We start from the raw sequence: 15,560 nt of genomic DNA on the forward strand, positions 1-15,560 counted from the left end.
CACATGTCCCTTAAACGCGCCACTGAATACCTGCGAAACCTTATGTTAGACAACGCCAAACAGGCCCACTGGGAAACCAAAGCTAGGGTATATGAGCTGGGGTATAAAGCGGGGAAAATTCAGGCGTGGCTAGAGAAGAGAGATGAGGGGCAGAGCTGTGTCCGGGAGATCATCACCCCGCAGGGCGAGACATGCCGGTCGGACGCTGAAATAGCGGAGGCCTTTGCCCAATTTTATGCCACACTATACCAAGCCCCAACTCTACCCCTGGATCCGTCCCTCCTCGACGGTGTGGAAATCCCCACTCTGTCGATTCAACAAAGGGAGATGCTGGACTCCGAGCTTTCGGAGTCTGAAATATTAGAAGCCCTTGGACAACTGCAGCTGGGGAAAACCCCGGGCCCGAATGGGTTCCCGGTTGAAACCTGGCAGAAACTAGGGAGTAACAACCAGCACCTCCCCTGCATCAGATGTTGTTGGCCACCCGGAAAGGGGTTCCCTCCCAGATGATCTGTGCAAAGCGACCATAGTGGTTATCCCCGAACCTGACAAGCCCCAGGAGCAATGTGCCTCCTATAGGCCGATCTCGCTTATCAACGGAGAAGCCAAAGTCCTGGCCAAACTCTTAGCCAACCGGCTCCAACTGGTAGCGGACACGCTGATACACCCGGATCAGTGTGGCTTTATGCCCCACAAATCCACCGAATTAATTTGCGTCGACTCCACCTGGCCCTCGAGCGGGCCCCTATCTTCGATGCCCCGCTCGCCTTGTTGGCAATAGACTTTGAAAAGGCATTTGATTCAATCCGATGGGACAGCCTCTGGGAAATCATGATCCATATGGGGTTCGGAGAGAGCTTTCTAGGGTGGGTTAAACTGCTACATACTAACATTCAAGCAGCAGTTAAGGTGAATGGGTGGACCCCCCGATCCTTCCCCCTGGGCAAAGGCACGCGACAGGGGTGCCCCCTCCCCCCCTCCTCTTCGCCCTTGTGATTGAACCGCTAGCACTGTGGCTTCGCCAAAGCGGGGAGTGGACGGGATTCAGATGGCCCGAGGGACACGAGGACCGTGTCTCTCTCTATGCTGACGACCTCTTGCTATACCTGGCCGAACCGGCCCGGAGCTGGCGCACAGTAACCCAGATGCTCATCACCTACGGGGAATTTAGCGGGCTAAGAATTAACTGGAGGAAATCGGTACTTTTCCCGGTGAAAGGGGGTGAGCGGGGCGACTCCACGAGATGTCCGTACCAGTTTGATACACAGGGCTTTAAATATCTGGGGCTATGGATAACATCTGATCTAACCAAATACGTAATGCACAACCTCCAACCGATTGTACAGGTTTGCTAGGGACGTCCATCACTGGAAGCTTCTCCCTCTGACCCTCATGGGGCGTGCCGCATTCTTCAAAATGATGTCACTTCCAAGATTCTTATATGTCCTGCAGAACGCCCCACTCATGATCCCCACCTCTGAATTCACCCGCACTGAAACTCTCCTTAGGGAACTCATATGGGGGGAGGGGGATGTCAGTCATGCGTGGCACTAAGCACTCTGCAGAGGTCGGTCTGGGAGGGAGGGATTGGTGTTCCCCACCTCCAAACCTACTACTGGGCCTCACAACTAGTGGTAGTCAATGATCTGCTTCATGGGGATAGAGCACTACCTCACATCCGGGCTGACGTGGAACCTATGCAGGGCACAGACCCGTTGCAGATACTATACCAGTCCCCGAGGAGACCTCCCCTGCCCACAATAGAGGCTCACGTCACCACCATCTGGAGACAGGCACATGTGTTCGTTGGGTGGGGAAATAAAATAACTGCAGCGCAACCTCTATGCGAAACAGTAATCTCCAAGAAATTGGGAAACTTGAACCATGGCCGCGATGGGTGAGGGCGGGAATCCTAAAGGTTGGAGATATCCTCAAAGACGGGAAATTGACCTCGTTTGAGGACATGCAGTGCAAATTCCAATTGCCCACAACGGAACGATATCATTTTATGCAGCTGACCCATGCCCTGCGGACCTATATACCTTTAGAAGGCACGGTCCCTGACTATACACCGATAGAACGCAATATGATCCCCGCGCACATCCCTAGTAAATGCACATCCATTCTATACAACACCATCACATCCTTCGCTACCCCCGAGTTATCGAGACTAAAAACCAGGTGGGAAAGAGATGTGGGGGAGATAGACCCAGAGGATTGGATCCAGGTACTAATGCATCCGCGAGAGGTGGCCATCTCCTCTAGGCTCAGACTTGTATAGCTCAAAATTCTCCACAGAGTATACTACCCTCGAACTGCACTATATGGTTGGAAGAGGGCAACAAATCCGAATAGTCTCCGCCGTGGGGAGGAGGAGGGCACCTTCTACCATATCCTGTGGTCATGCCCCCAGATCTGCACCTACTGGAATGCCTGTTGCATGGAACTGTCCAGGGCACTCACCTGCTCCATTGAGCTTGAACCGAAAGTTCTAATTCTGGGCGTACCTGACACGTCTGACTCTAACAAATGGGAAAAACTGTTATTGAACACTGCAGCAGCCCTGATGAAGCGCAACATTGCGCAAACGTGTGGTGTGCCCGACCCGCCGACGCTTGAAAATGGATACTAGACATGGATTCATGTGCCATGATGGAGCACCGGGTCTATGGCGCATGGGGATGCCCGGCCAAGGCATCCAAGATATGGGGGAAATGGGAAGAGACTGGACCTTGACAACCTGACTCAATGTTGATTGCAGTCGGAGAGGACGGAGGGCGGGCGGGCCATGGTGGCTTGTGTTACTGAAAACACTATGTGAACTTGCAATTGAAGGTGCTGTCTTGGAGTGCTTCTAAACGTTTAATTTTGTGTACTTTACCTTATGGGTGTTCCGTTATCACCCTCTTGCCTCGTGGTTGTTTTGTTTACGTCATAAAATACAATAAAATGTTTTATCAAAAAAATAGTGAAAGCCTTGTAAGTTTGGTCATGTTTGTTAAGACGATAGGCGGATCCTAGGAGCAGGAGCTCGGTCTTATCGTCGTTGAGGCAAAGCTCGTGTTGCGCCATCCAGGCCTGGATGACCTAGGCTTTCAAGACCCCAAAGATCCCAAGGCACTCTCCCTCGCTAACACAATTTCAGAACTAGGATTCTTACACTGGCAGAACCCTAGACTGATTAACCACCCTCAATTGCGACATAAACATTGTGTCCAACACACCGTGTGCACGTTCAGACCATCAACTTATTTCATTCTTCATAAAGGAAGGCAAGCAGCTCAATCATTGCCCCACCTATGAGCACCAGGAACAAACGCAATATAACTGCTGAGAAACTATTTCCCCAACTACAGCCCATCTTCAATGCATCGACATCAATCACCGACCCCACTGCCCTAGTTGACCTCTACAACCGCACATTTCTCAATGCCATTAACACGATAGCACCATTAAAATCGCGTAAATCCAAACCTTGTGCGCATCTAAATTCGTGGTTCACCCCGCACCTCAGATCCCTACAGAAGCTCAAAAGAAACACAGAAGCTCTCTGGAAAAGTCTCCCTTCGGGTGTCAACAAAGAATTTCCTACTCGCATCCCTCAACTATAAAGAGGCTAAAGTCCAGGCCAAAAAAAGACACCTATAATGATTGCATCAATAAAGTCAAATCTAGCACCAAAGAACTAACATTCTCAAAGAGCTTGAATACCCTGCCCCACCGCCAGACACTTGCACCAAAGATATCACTTGGTGTACTAATATTCAGAAAGCATTACAAGATTAAATCTCAATGCTACAAAGCAAAATAGAATCTAAAAAACTCATCACTAATGCAGCCTCTGCCCCTACTCCACCCACACCAGACCGGAACACCTACAACCAATTCAACTTCCCCACCCTCTCTATTAAAGGGGATGAGAATATCACCACTAAACTAAAACCCTCCAAATGCCAGGGTGACATCTGCCCTGCTCCCATCATCAATGAAGCAGCTAAGGAACTTGCGTCCTTCATTACATCCCTCATCAATGCATCTTTCAAATCTAGCACTGTACTCAACAACCTAAAGGATACTAAAAAAGGTCCAAACAATCCATCCAACTACAGACCAATCACCACAGTACCTTTTCCTTTGAAAATATTAGACCAAGCAGCATACTTGCAGATTCTAAAGCAACTTGAATCAAATAACCTTCCTGGTCTCAGACAATCAGGCTTCAGACCGAGACATGGTACAGAAACAGCCTTGATTGACCTCAAGACCCAAATTGAAGCCATCAAAGATAAAGGCAAACTTGCCCTTCTCCTCCTATTGGATCCATCTGCAGCATTTGACCTAGTAAACCACAAAGTCCTTTGCAACCATCTAATGTCTGCCGCTCAATCCTCTGATAAAGCAAACACCTGTATGCAGTCATTCCTAAACAACAGATCCATGAGGGTCTTTGCACCATCAGCTTCCGCAGAGCAAACATCTGTTATCTGTGGAGTCTTGCACGGCTCTTGTGTCCCCAACACTATATAATGTGTTTACAAAGCCTTTGTTCGACCACCTTGACTATTTGGGTGTCACCTATACCAATTATGCAGATGACGCCCAATTACTCATCCCTATCACGGGAGGACCACGCCACGGACATTAAAACCCTGAATGACGTCTACCCCATAATGCAAGCCTGGATGACTAAACATGGACTCTGTCTTAACGATAATACAGAGTTACTCCTCCTAGGATCCCCAGCAAATCTTAAACTAGATTGACAGTTTTCCTCCTTCAATTTTGACGGGAACATAATTAAAATCTCCAAGGATGTAAAAACCCTAGGTATCCACAGGCTACACCTGCAAATTGATCACCACATGCAGACCTTTCAACACCACTGCAAACTGCATTGCTATAGCCAGAGCATTAGTCCTCTCAAAACTCTCCTATTGTAACGCGCTATATCTGGGAACTAACCAAAAGAACATAAACAAGATGCATGTCATACAAAATAATGCCATTAGATCAGCATTGAATATCCCGAGATCACAACACATCTTCAAAACTAGACGCAATCTGAACTGGCTACCTATCAAAGAATTGCACTCAACACCCTATCTCACACACATAAGTGTCTCGCTGACATGGAGTCTAAGTATTTGACCGATAGTCTCTAACGCAATTTACCAATTTGCCCCACCAGATCTGCACAGACACATTGCCTGAAAATCCCCAGATTCAATCTACAAAGAGCAGGAGGTATTAGCTTCCCTGTATTGGCAGCCAAAAGTTGGAATGCTCTTCCCATTATACTAACATCTGAACACTCTTACCATTTGTTCAGAAACAATGTAAAGCTGTGGCTGCAAGGGCACGATACTAGCAGCTCCCCATGACAACACCCATCCTTGGCTTGTATCTCGTCCCAGCGCTATCATTGCAATCACTGTATTATATTGACCTGCATGTAACTATACTGTATGTGAAAATGTAAATTATGTAATTAGCCCTCTATGACCCCTCTTTGCACCTTGCCTTTCCACGTCTCTGTATGTAACAAACTGTATGCAACTTTGTAACATGTAAGACAAGCACCCAGATGCCCCAGGGCTTGGTGCGCTCTACGAATAAAAATAAATAAACTAAAATAAGGGACGACCCAGAATGGTGAGGGTAGGGGTGGCGACACTTGGTGCAGGGAATAAGAGTCCAGAACTGCTAAGAGGGACATTAGAGTGCATAGACGATAAGTACAAACTTAAATTTCCCACAAGAAATAATGGGGAGTCAGAAGAGGATAAAAGTGCATCAAGGTCATCACAGAATGTAAGAATAGGGCAAGGAGGGAGACTAAGAAAAAATAAAACAAAAGTAGGGTGAGAAAATAAAGAGTAATGGTATTTAGAAGATGAGAACAAATGGAGGTAAAGGGCGGCAGGAATAGAACAAGATGGGGAGGATGATAAAATACCAACACCACATCGACGCCCAGATGGGCGTGGACACAAAATATTGCGGCAAAAAGGCTGTGGTTTTGCCGCCGCAAACCATGTAAAGGATGCGGGGGACACCCCTACAACCCTGGTACCCATTATACCATTTAAGGTGAGAAGGACACACCCCCGCTCCCCTTAATGGGGTACACCTTTAACGGATGAAACCACTGCATTTTTGCCACGATTCTTTGTGCAGGCGACATTTTTGCTGCGATTTTATCACTGCATACCACCATTAGATGGGGAGAGCCAGGTTTCAGTGAGACAAAGAAGGTGAAATCGCCAGGAGGTATCTAATACAGAGAGCTTTATTACGAAGTGACCGTGTGCTCCAAAGAGTAATTTTGACAGAATAAGTCATATACCGGGGGATATATTAGAGATTATCATAATTACCAGCAGAAGGGCCTTGATGAGGTAAGCAACTGGAGTAAGACAGGGCATAGAGAAAATGGAAAGCAGAAAAATAGCAAAGATTAGATAAGAGCAGAATATATTGCCACAGGAGTAAATGGATGAATGCCAGGTATTAACAGCCACTGATCCTTGGTACATGTCCAGTTTTCTCTGTTGTACAGCTCTCAGTTGCCTGTCCTGCTCACTATGGCTCTGCGCCACCACTCTCACCAATCTCCTCTGGCAGCCTCTGCACACAGGGTCAAAAGATCATGAACGCAAAAGGATTAGGTTTTCTCCTGAACTTAGTCACCAATGGGGCTACTTCATCACACACCTCTACCTACTGGTGTCCTTTAGGTCTTTGTAGCAGATCCCCATCATCTTATCAATGATCAGAGCACCTTTGACATACAATCCCGATTGCCCTCATGACATTTAGATTTTCATGCAAAGCTTTGAATAAAAGATCCATAAAATGTTAATTTTGGTACAAAGGTGGTACAATCAGTTCTAGGAATTTTGTTAGGTTAACTTTACAGATTTTCGAAGAGGGACACCACAACTGCTCAAGCAGATATCAGAGCAGCAGATAGGCCTGTGGACTCCCAATTACGGTTTTGTTTCAAGAGTCACCCTGAACACAGGGTGTTGGTACAGATTATGCGATTAGCAATAAAATCTGTATATCAAACAATAACAATTTGATGAATCCTCTGGTGTTCAAGCTTATACAAAGAATACTGAATGGAGAAAACAAACATTTCAGATACAATTTGTAGATCTAGCATTTACCGGCTCGCACTGCCTCGTTCTCCAGCACCACCCTGTTGAAAATAAAGCGGATGTATTTTGAAGGGGAGGGTGTCCGTGGGCCCTCTCGTCCCAGGAGATGGAGGATTTTGGTTGCTAGGACTGTGTGCTCACAGTCTTCAATGAACTCGCATAGGTGAGCTAATCCTGGCTCCTTGCTCTCTGGATTCTCTTCTATGATGCTGATAATGCAGTCCACAATGGCACGCTTGTACTCAAAGCCACCCTTGGAAAAAAGGAGAGAAAGATTATAACGCATGCTGACCAAGCAGTGTCACAAAATTAAAAATAATTAGTATATTTGAGTTATAACACCCTCAAATTGTGCAACCCCAAAAACAATACAAATGCATATTTTTGGCATGATTTACCCATCCCCTCATTAGCTTAGATGGGTGCTCATTGATTCAATGTAAATCATGTTATTCATATTCAGAATGTGCTTTTGTTATGAGTAACATCTTCATGCATATATTCTATATATTTGACTTTCTGGAAGCATGAGGTAGACTGTTTTCACAAATTAAAATGGATTCTATTTTGTACTACATCTTTTGGGGTGGTTTTTCTCAGCCTTATATTCACAAGATGAAAAAGACTGAACCACAGTTAAACAGTTTTCTGTAAGCTTTCCCTGGTTCACCTAGTGGAAGACATGTCTGCCGAGTGAACAGAAACTAAGACAATGGGGGTGGTTAAGATATGCATTTATTAACAAAGGCAGGTCCATGCAAAGATGCGATAGAAATAGTAATATATCTTCAGGGAAGGCAAGCGTTAAGGAGATTTTTGCACAATCCTCTGGTGAGGGCCATTTACCCATCAAACGTCATTTATAAGGACATATATTACAAGTTTATGCTAGGAAAATAAGTACTCCTGTTACACAATGAAAGGGCAGAATTCAATTCTGGGGGGGTTCCGCAGTCTCATTGTATGGGACTCCCTACTCTTTGTTTATCCCCCCGTTTATTTTTGGGGGTTTATTGTTATTTTGGTGGTCAGCGGAACATCTGATTAAGTTCCCCTGCCACTACATCCATAGAGTATATGGTATTGGGTGCCCATAAGGCACCCCATTCTGCCCTAGGGGGGATTTTATCGCATTACATTGGTTTTAGGGGGTACGCTGGTGGCAGCTAATATTTAGCTTTGGCTTCACCAGTTGTGCCAGCAGATAACACAATTAGTAATTCTTGGACAACACTCCTGGGTTGTGTGCTTTCTTTAAGGATATGTTGTGGCCAATGAGTCTTTGCATACGTTTGCATACTCTGGTCTCTTGTTTTATAGTCTGTTATTTATTTAAATTTTTGTTACGCGCCACATGCCCATGGGCCTCAAGGCACACATGAAGACGAGACAAGAACAGACAAACACAAAAAGGCAGAAGAGGAAGGAAGAATTATAAGCGGGTTATTCCAGGTTAAAGAGGTGAGTTTTTATGGCCCGTTTGAACACAGTGTAGCTTTGGATCTGCCGTATCCGAGCTGGTAGTGTATTCCAAAGAAGGGGACCCTGAGCATCAAAGGTGGTACCTCCAAATTTAGCTGTCCTGTTAGGTAAAGATTTGGGGTAGTACCCTTTGGGTGCACTACAACAACCTTAGCCTCCTGGCAATAGGACCCAACTTTTGGTACAAGTCTGAACTACACAGGTTGGTAGTATGGTAGAGCAGCCAGGCTGATCTCAAGAGGGGTCAATGTGACCTGTAAGAGTGGTTACACAAAGATTCACAGTGACAAGTATTCAAACAAACACTAAGACGCAAGGTTTCTTGATAATACAATTTATTTATTTACCGGTCATTTGTATAAGCCTTCATTAGAAGGGAGCAATATAATAGTAACACACAAATACCTTTAAAATACACACTCTTAGTTCCTAAATCAGCAAACACCCATTTGGGATGCCACACAGACACTTCCTATACCCTCAGGTGACATCAATAGTTAGGACACTGGACATTGATATATCACTGTTAGCAGTTAGAACAGCACTGAGATGGGTGTCAAAGAAAAGGTTATTAGAACAAACAAGAGATCTCAAATATTATTAAGCAGGCAAAGGCACCCCCCAGTTCAGAGGAGAGAACACTCTTTCAGTGAAACAGCCTGAGCCAAAGTCAATGGGCAAAAGTCTATGTGGCTGAAGCACTTCTTGGGGGTAAGTAAGAAAAGTCTTTGAAGAAAAAGAAGAATCAATGTAGGGCCACAAACCATTAGACTTGTGAGCAGTAGAAGCAAATCTACAACAAGAGGTACGTACTCTTAAGACTTTCACAGTACCTTTAGTTAAAAGAAAATGCAGCAAATGACTTCTGTTCCTGCGCAGCTCTGCAGATCCTGTGTTCCTGGACCTCAGTCGTAACGACAAGAGGGAGGACTTCTCGGGACTCCCGCACTGCAATGGGACAGTTACTGATAGCAACCAGCACTTCAGTGTTTCAGATCCTCGCGTCTACCGCTCACAGCAACATGCGGTTCTTGGCTGTCGAGGTGGACCTTCCTTGCTTCTGGGGTCCACACTCTGTTAAGGGGGCTCAGACTCGGTCGGTCCTGCTTCCTGCGAGTCCGGAGGATCGTCCTGGAGTTCTTGGCCAACTTAAAAGCAACGCACACAAACTGGTGTTCCGCTCCCTGGCTATTCGGTTCCAGCAGCGACTGCAATGGAAATTCAACCAGCTCGGAGAAGGATGTCCAGGTGGCTTACTTTGGAGTCGATTGGTCCCACCAACTCAAGGGGAGAAGTCGTCTTTGCAGGGCTTCTCTGTTGAGGCGAACTTGGAGTTTCAGCACAGCAGCAGGGCTTCACCAGGCAAACCAACGGTCCAGAAATTGCAGCAGGCGTCCTCTTCAAGTTCTTCGTCGGATTTCTTCGTCCAGTGGTCGACTCTGCCTTCCAAGCCAAAAAGCCTTGCCTTTTATGCAGGTCTCTCTCATTCATTCCAGTTTAGCTGTCAGTCACCCAGCAGGGTGGCTGCCCTTGCCGGACAGCCAGCTGGCTAATCACCTAAGAGTACATTCCTGTCTCCTAGGAGATTAAGCACAGGGAGTGTTGGGCACCTCCCTCACCTCCTGCCCCCCACCAGACACCCTGGAGCCAGAGGCAGGTTTCACTTGTGAATCCCGGCAAAGGCAAAACAAACAAAGGGGCCAAACCTGCAGAGTAAATCTCAAGAAGGACCTTTCTACAGAGAAATGGCGAAAAGAAGACCAGGACCATTTTGCCAAAAATGGCACCCAAGGGTGCTTTACTGCAGCTGTGAAAACAGCCCACGGTAAAGACACCACGGTAGTAAAAGGTAAACCACAGCCACCAGCTATTAATCGCAGAAAGGGTAACATAAAATTGTTACATGAGAAGTTAGACAAAGGGGATACGAAGTAACCCCTCCAGCACCCTATTGTAAGATAGTGTGTGCTGGGTCTAGAAAGTCACAATTGTAAAGTAAAGTCAATTTCACTTTACTGCTCTTGGAAACAGTAGTTATCCAAGAGAACAGTGTTTAATCCTTTGGGGAAATCTGAATGACTTCCCTGCAGCACTACACTGAAGGTGCTGTGTGCTACAATGTCAAAAGATGCCTATGGAGTTTGTCAGACTCCAAAAACCAAAAGAAACAGTTAAAAATCAAATGAAAATACATGAGAGAGAGTGGGGAAAAAAGGGTCTCAAAAGGTAAAAATGAAAAAGGCCTAGTCCAGCAAAAGAGCTGGGGGTCTCTACGCTAGAGCGGAATAAGCACATTTCTGAGAATTCTCCCCAACATTCTCTCAATTCACCCTTGATTGGTTTACATGCTCCTTGATCCCCTTGTATAATGTGTGAAGGCACCATGAAGCAAGACACAGAAAACAGATTAAATGTTCAAATAAAACACTTTAATTAACTCAAATGTCGGGATAGTGTATGGCCTAACTTACCCAATGTGAAGGTGGGATTTCCATATCTAAAGAAACTAAGGATAGTCCGAGTCAGTAAGTTCAACTTCAAAGTCTGTCTGTGTCCAAAACTTGTACTTACCCTCACAACTAAAGCTAAACAATGTGTAAGGATGTCAGCACCAAAAGAAATAGTGTTCCAAATAAAGTTCAGAGCTTCTTCCAGCTCTTTGTTTGCATTTCAGCCCTTTACCCCAAGTTCAAAACAGTTCCAAACAAACGATCTCGGGGTTCCCTTCCCCAAGTTCAACAGAGTTCCAAAGGGTCTCGGGGTTTCCTTCCCCAAGTCCAAAACAGTGAGTTCTCTTGACTTTCAATAAGTGTTGAAAACCCACAACCTTTCAGGCTTTTTAACTGTTCACTTAGCCTATTCTTTTCATGAATAACTTCAATACTTCATATGCACAACATCTTCAGAACCAACTTTCTTCCTTGGTTCACTCCAATTAGAGGTTACTGGAACCCACTACAGGACGCGCAACCGATAACCCCTGGCACTCACTTGTTGTTTTAATGTGTTTTATTGTCATTTTTAGGCATGCACACTAATATTCCCTCCTCCCCTTCTCCCCACCCTCCCCTCTGCCCCCTCCCCCACCGGCAGCAGCGTCTTCTGTATATCCATAAACCCCCACAACTTCTAGAAAAGCACTAAAATCATGAAATGTGCATTTTGTGCAAACTGTGTGGGCACCATTATTTCATATAGCCCCCTCGTAGATACTCCAGGGCCATTCCCCAATCTTGCTGAAATGTCCCTGCTTCTCCTTGTATATTGTAGGCAACTCATTCCATTGCTAGTATCCCCCACATTTTCTGAAGCCACTCTAGACTTATTGGTGGGTGTCCATCTTTCTATCTTTTTTGCCATCACCGGCCATGCCGCCATCAGCATCATCATAAAGGCTTTTCAATGAGTTTTGACCAGTAGCTTAATTGCTGGGTTGAAAAGACCACACATCCATTCCCTGGAAGTCAGCGCCACATCACACACTCAATCATTGACTTAATCTGAGTGAAAACTTCCACCCAAAAGGGACGCAATTCCGGACATTCCCACCACATGCATTTCCAATCTCCCATTCCCTCCAACAGGTTTGTGAGGATTCTAGGTACATTCTATGCAGCCTATCCGGTATGAGATGCCACTGCACCATAACCTTATACCATGCTTCTCTAAATTGGATTGATCTCGTTAGCTTAGGGATGTTTCTCCATAGGTTTTCCCAGTGTTCCCTAGGGATATTCTCCCCCAGCGTGGCCTTCCATTGCCTCATATAACCCCACTTGGGAGTGGTGTCCGACTCCATTAGGATCGAGTATAGCCTAGATGTTGTTTGCTTATTCCCATTATGAATAGTGATGCATTTGTCAAAGAGTGTCAGCTGTTGTCCTGCTGCTTGTATTTTTTATCTCCGGGCTCATTATCCAGTGCCTCAGTTGATAGTAGCTCATTCTGTCCTTCTCCGAGAGTCCCAACTGGTATTTGCACTCTTCAAACGTGAGAAAATCCACCCCTTGCATCATATCCCCTAGTTTTCAACATCCCACTTTGTGCAGTTGCCTAAACAATCCCTGTACCGTCCCCGGCATAAATTGCAGATTGCTTAATATTGGGGACGGTTTCGTAGAGTGAGCTCCCACAGCCAACAATCAATCCCATATGTTGCACACTACTTCTAGTACCCGACTCTTGCAGGTATTCTGTGGTCTGTCCTGCCTTCGAAGCCGTAGAATTCCCTCCAGGGGAGACCCCGCCACTGCCCAACCCATCCTCGCCCATGCCTTGGTTCTATGTCCCGAGAACCATTTTCGCACTACCCGCAGTTGGGCAGCCTCATATTATTTCATCAAGTTCGGGACCCCGACCCACCGCCCTCCCCCTCCACTCTGGGAGCCATCAGGGTCTGCAATGCAATTCTCAGGTGTTTATTCTGCCATACAAATCTCAACATTTTCCTATTCAAGCCCCTTAAAAAGGAGTGTGGGACCTGGATTGGAAGAGCCTGAAAATAGTACAGTACCCTCGGCAGCGTGACCATTTTCAACATAGCTACCCGACCCAACCAAGAGATGTGCAATATGGTTCCCATTTCCCAGGGTCTACTTTCACCTGACAAATCAAATCTGGAAAGTTCTGATTATACAACTGGGTTACTGTGCCGGTTATATTCACCCCTAGATAACTTATGCTAGACGTTTCCATTACGAACAGTGAGTAAGTCTGTAGGGCAGCCATCCGATTCTGAGGGAGCCCTAGGCTTAGCAATTCGGACTTTAATTAACTTTAAGGCCGGATACCCGTTCCATTAATTCCAGTTTCGCTACTAAAGCTGGTATCAATGTCTCCGGATGTGTCAGGGTCATTAGCACATCATCTGCAAAGGCAGCTACCTTATGTTATATAAATGTCGCTGAGAAGTCATCGGGCCCTGGCGCTTTGTTCACTGGTAGAGATTGGATCTCTGCTTCCACCTCTTCCTGTATGTCCCCTTCCAATGTCTCCCTTTCCATGGATGTTATTTTCAGCACCGGTAGCATGTGAAAGTATGCCTCCGCCTCAGCCCTTCTCAACTGCCTGGCTAGTAACCTACTCGCCTTAATAGCATTTACGTAGTATCTCTGCCACAGCAGATCCAGTTGGCCCCCGATTTCCTTCAATTTCTTGTATAGGGCCCTCGTCCTTTTTCCACTATGGCCTGCAAGACTGTACTCAGTTGGGACTCCAACTCTCTTTCCATAAACCCCCCCCATCTGTTTCTCCCTCTGTGCCCCAAGGGCTATCATTTCCCCCAGCATCACTAAAAGGCATCCCAGATACTTTCCTGTGTGGCATCTTGATGGTCATTGGTGGCAAAATACCCCTCTATCTTGGCCCTGATCGATTCCACCATCACCTTATCATTCGGGAGATCCCTTGGGAATGTCCAGCTCAACAGCCCTCGCTGCCCCCCCCCCTTGTTCTTTATCGACATCAGTATTGGGCCACGGTCTGAAAGCAAAACTTACCAGAGATCCACCTACGCTAACTCCCCCGTCAGGTTTGCCGCCAACCAAATAGAGTCTATTCTGGATAATTATTGGTATACATGCGAGAAACACATGTAACCCCTTTCCTCTCCCCTCTTGGTCCACCAGAGATCGCGCAGATCCATGTTATCAAAACTTTGCATCAGGGCTAGCGACGGCCCCATCGCCCCTCTGTGTGCCCCGGCACTCCCGTCAGTCTGCGAGTTCCACGCTAGGTTAAAATCCCCCATAAGAATAATATCCCCTACCGCAAATCGTTCTAATTTAACTGCTGCCTCACGACAATCCATCTTGCCCCACATTTGGTGCATAGACCGTTGCTAAAGTCACCTGCTCGATTTGCACGTGCAGGGAGATATCTACCCTTCCGGTCAGCTATGGTTTGTTATCTCAGTCCAATTAAGACCCTGTGATTTTCCCCTGGGCGTTGGCCTGGTAAATTCGTGAGAAGTGCCTCAACCGGATAACCTGCTTATCCACTTTCTTTACCGGAGTCTCTTGTAGCATTATGACCTCACCTTCCCCTTGCTGATTTGTACCTCCACCTTTTTACGGTTCACCAGGAAATTCAGCCCCCTCGCGTTAGTATCTTGAATGCCCTGTACTGGGGTAAATGTGCTCTCATCGCTTATTGTGATCCTTAGGTCCCCTACACACCACAATCTTCCCCTGCTGCTGCCAACACCCCCCCCCCCCCCAACTGCTAACCCCCCCCCATCCTGGAACACGTCCATCCACATTTCCACCCCCTTCTCCCCACCTTCCCCTAATATCCTTCCCAGGTCTGGCCAAGAGATCCTATGATATCCCTGGGGTTCCACCCCAAGGCTCAGGACCAATCAACTACCTAGGGTACACTCATTTGGAGGTTGACTATACCCCCTGTGAGATTCAATGACCTCCTTGCGACCGCCCTACACTCCTCCCAGGACCTTCGTCCCACCTCGTAGACTCAACATGTGCCCTCTGTAGCATGCCCCGGAGAGCCCTTCAGTCGTACCTCCGTTCCCCCGAACCTCCCCCAGACTTTGGTCCATACCCACTGTCTGTGCCCTTTTGGGGATGAGGGCTTGGGTTGTCGCATCAACGCTAGGCCTTCCGCACACAATGGTATTCGATGCTGCGTTCCTTCCATGAAGAACAGAAAGCCAAATGGGAAGGTCCATTTATACGGAATGAGCTTCGCGATGAGGGCCCTTGTCACCGATCCCATAGCCCTACGCTTTTGCAGGGTAGTCAGCGTCAGGATCTGGAATAGCTGGACTTGTGAACCATTCACTGCAATGCTCGCATAATACTCTCCTTCTGACTATAGGAGGTAAGGGTCACCAGGACCTCCCTGTACCTTGCTCCTGGCTCCCTCCTTCTGGGCCAGACTATGTATTCGATCGATCCC

The 15,560-nt window shown here is 46.7% G+C and overlaps 1 protein-coding gene across 2 annotated transcripts in view; it reads right to left on the bottom strand.

Moving 5' to 3' along the window:
• Nucleotides 1-15,560, bottom strand: part of COPG2 (COPI coat complex subunit gamma 2) — a 621,430-nt gene that overhangs the window by 374,260 nt on the left and 231,610 nt on the right. For both annotated transcript variants that reach the window (XM_069629620.1, XM_069629619.1), the window contains one exon: nucleotides 7,173-7,416. In XM_069629620.1, coding sequence (XP_069485721.1) covers nucleotides 7,173-7,416 — 244 coding nt within the window. The remainder of the gene's footprint in view (nucleotides 1-7,172; nucleotides 7,417-15,560) is intronic.

Source organism: Ambystoma mexicanum, chromosome 12 (genome assembly GCF_040938575.1).
Source record: "Ambystoma mexicanum isolate Mex_15411 chromosome 12, UKY_AmexF1_1, whole genome shotgun sequence".
Taxonomy (NCBI): Eukaryota; Metazoa; Chordata; class Amphibia; order Caudata; family Ambystomatidae; genus Ambystoma; species Ambystoma mexicanum.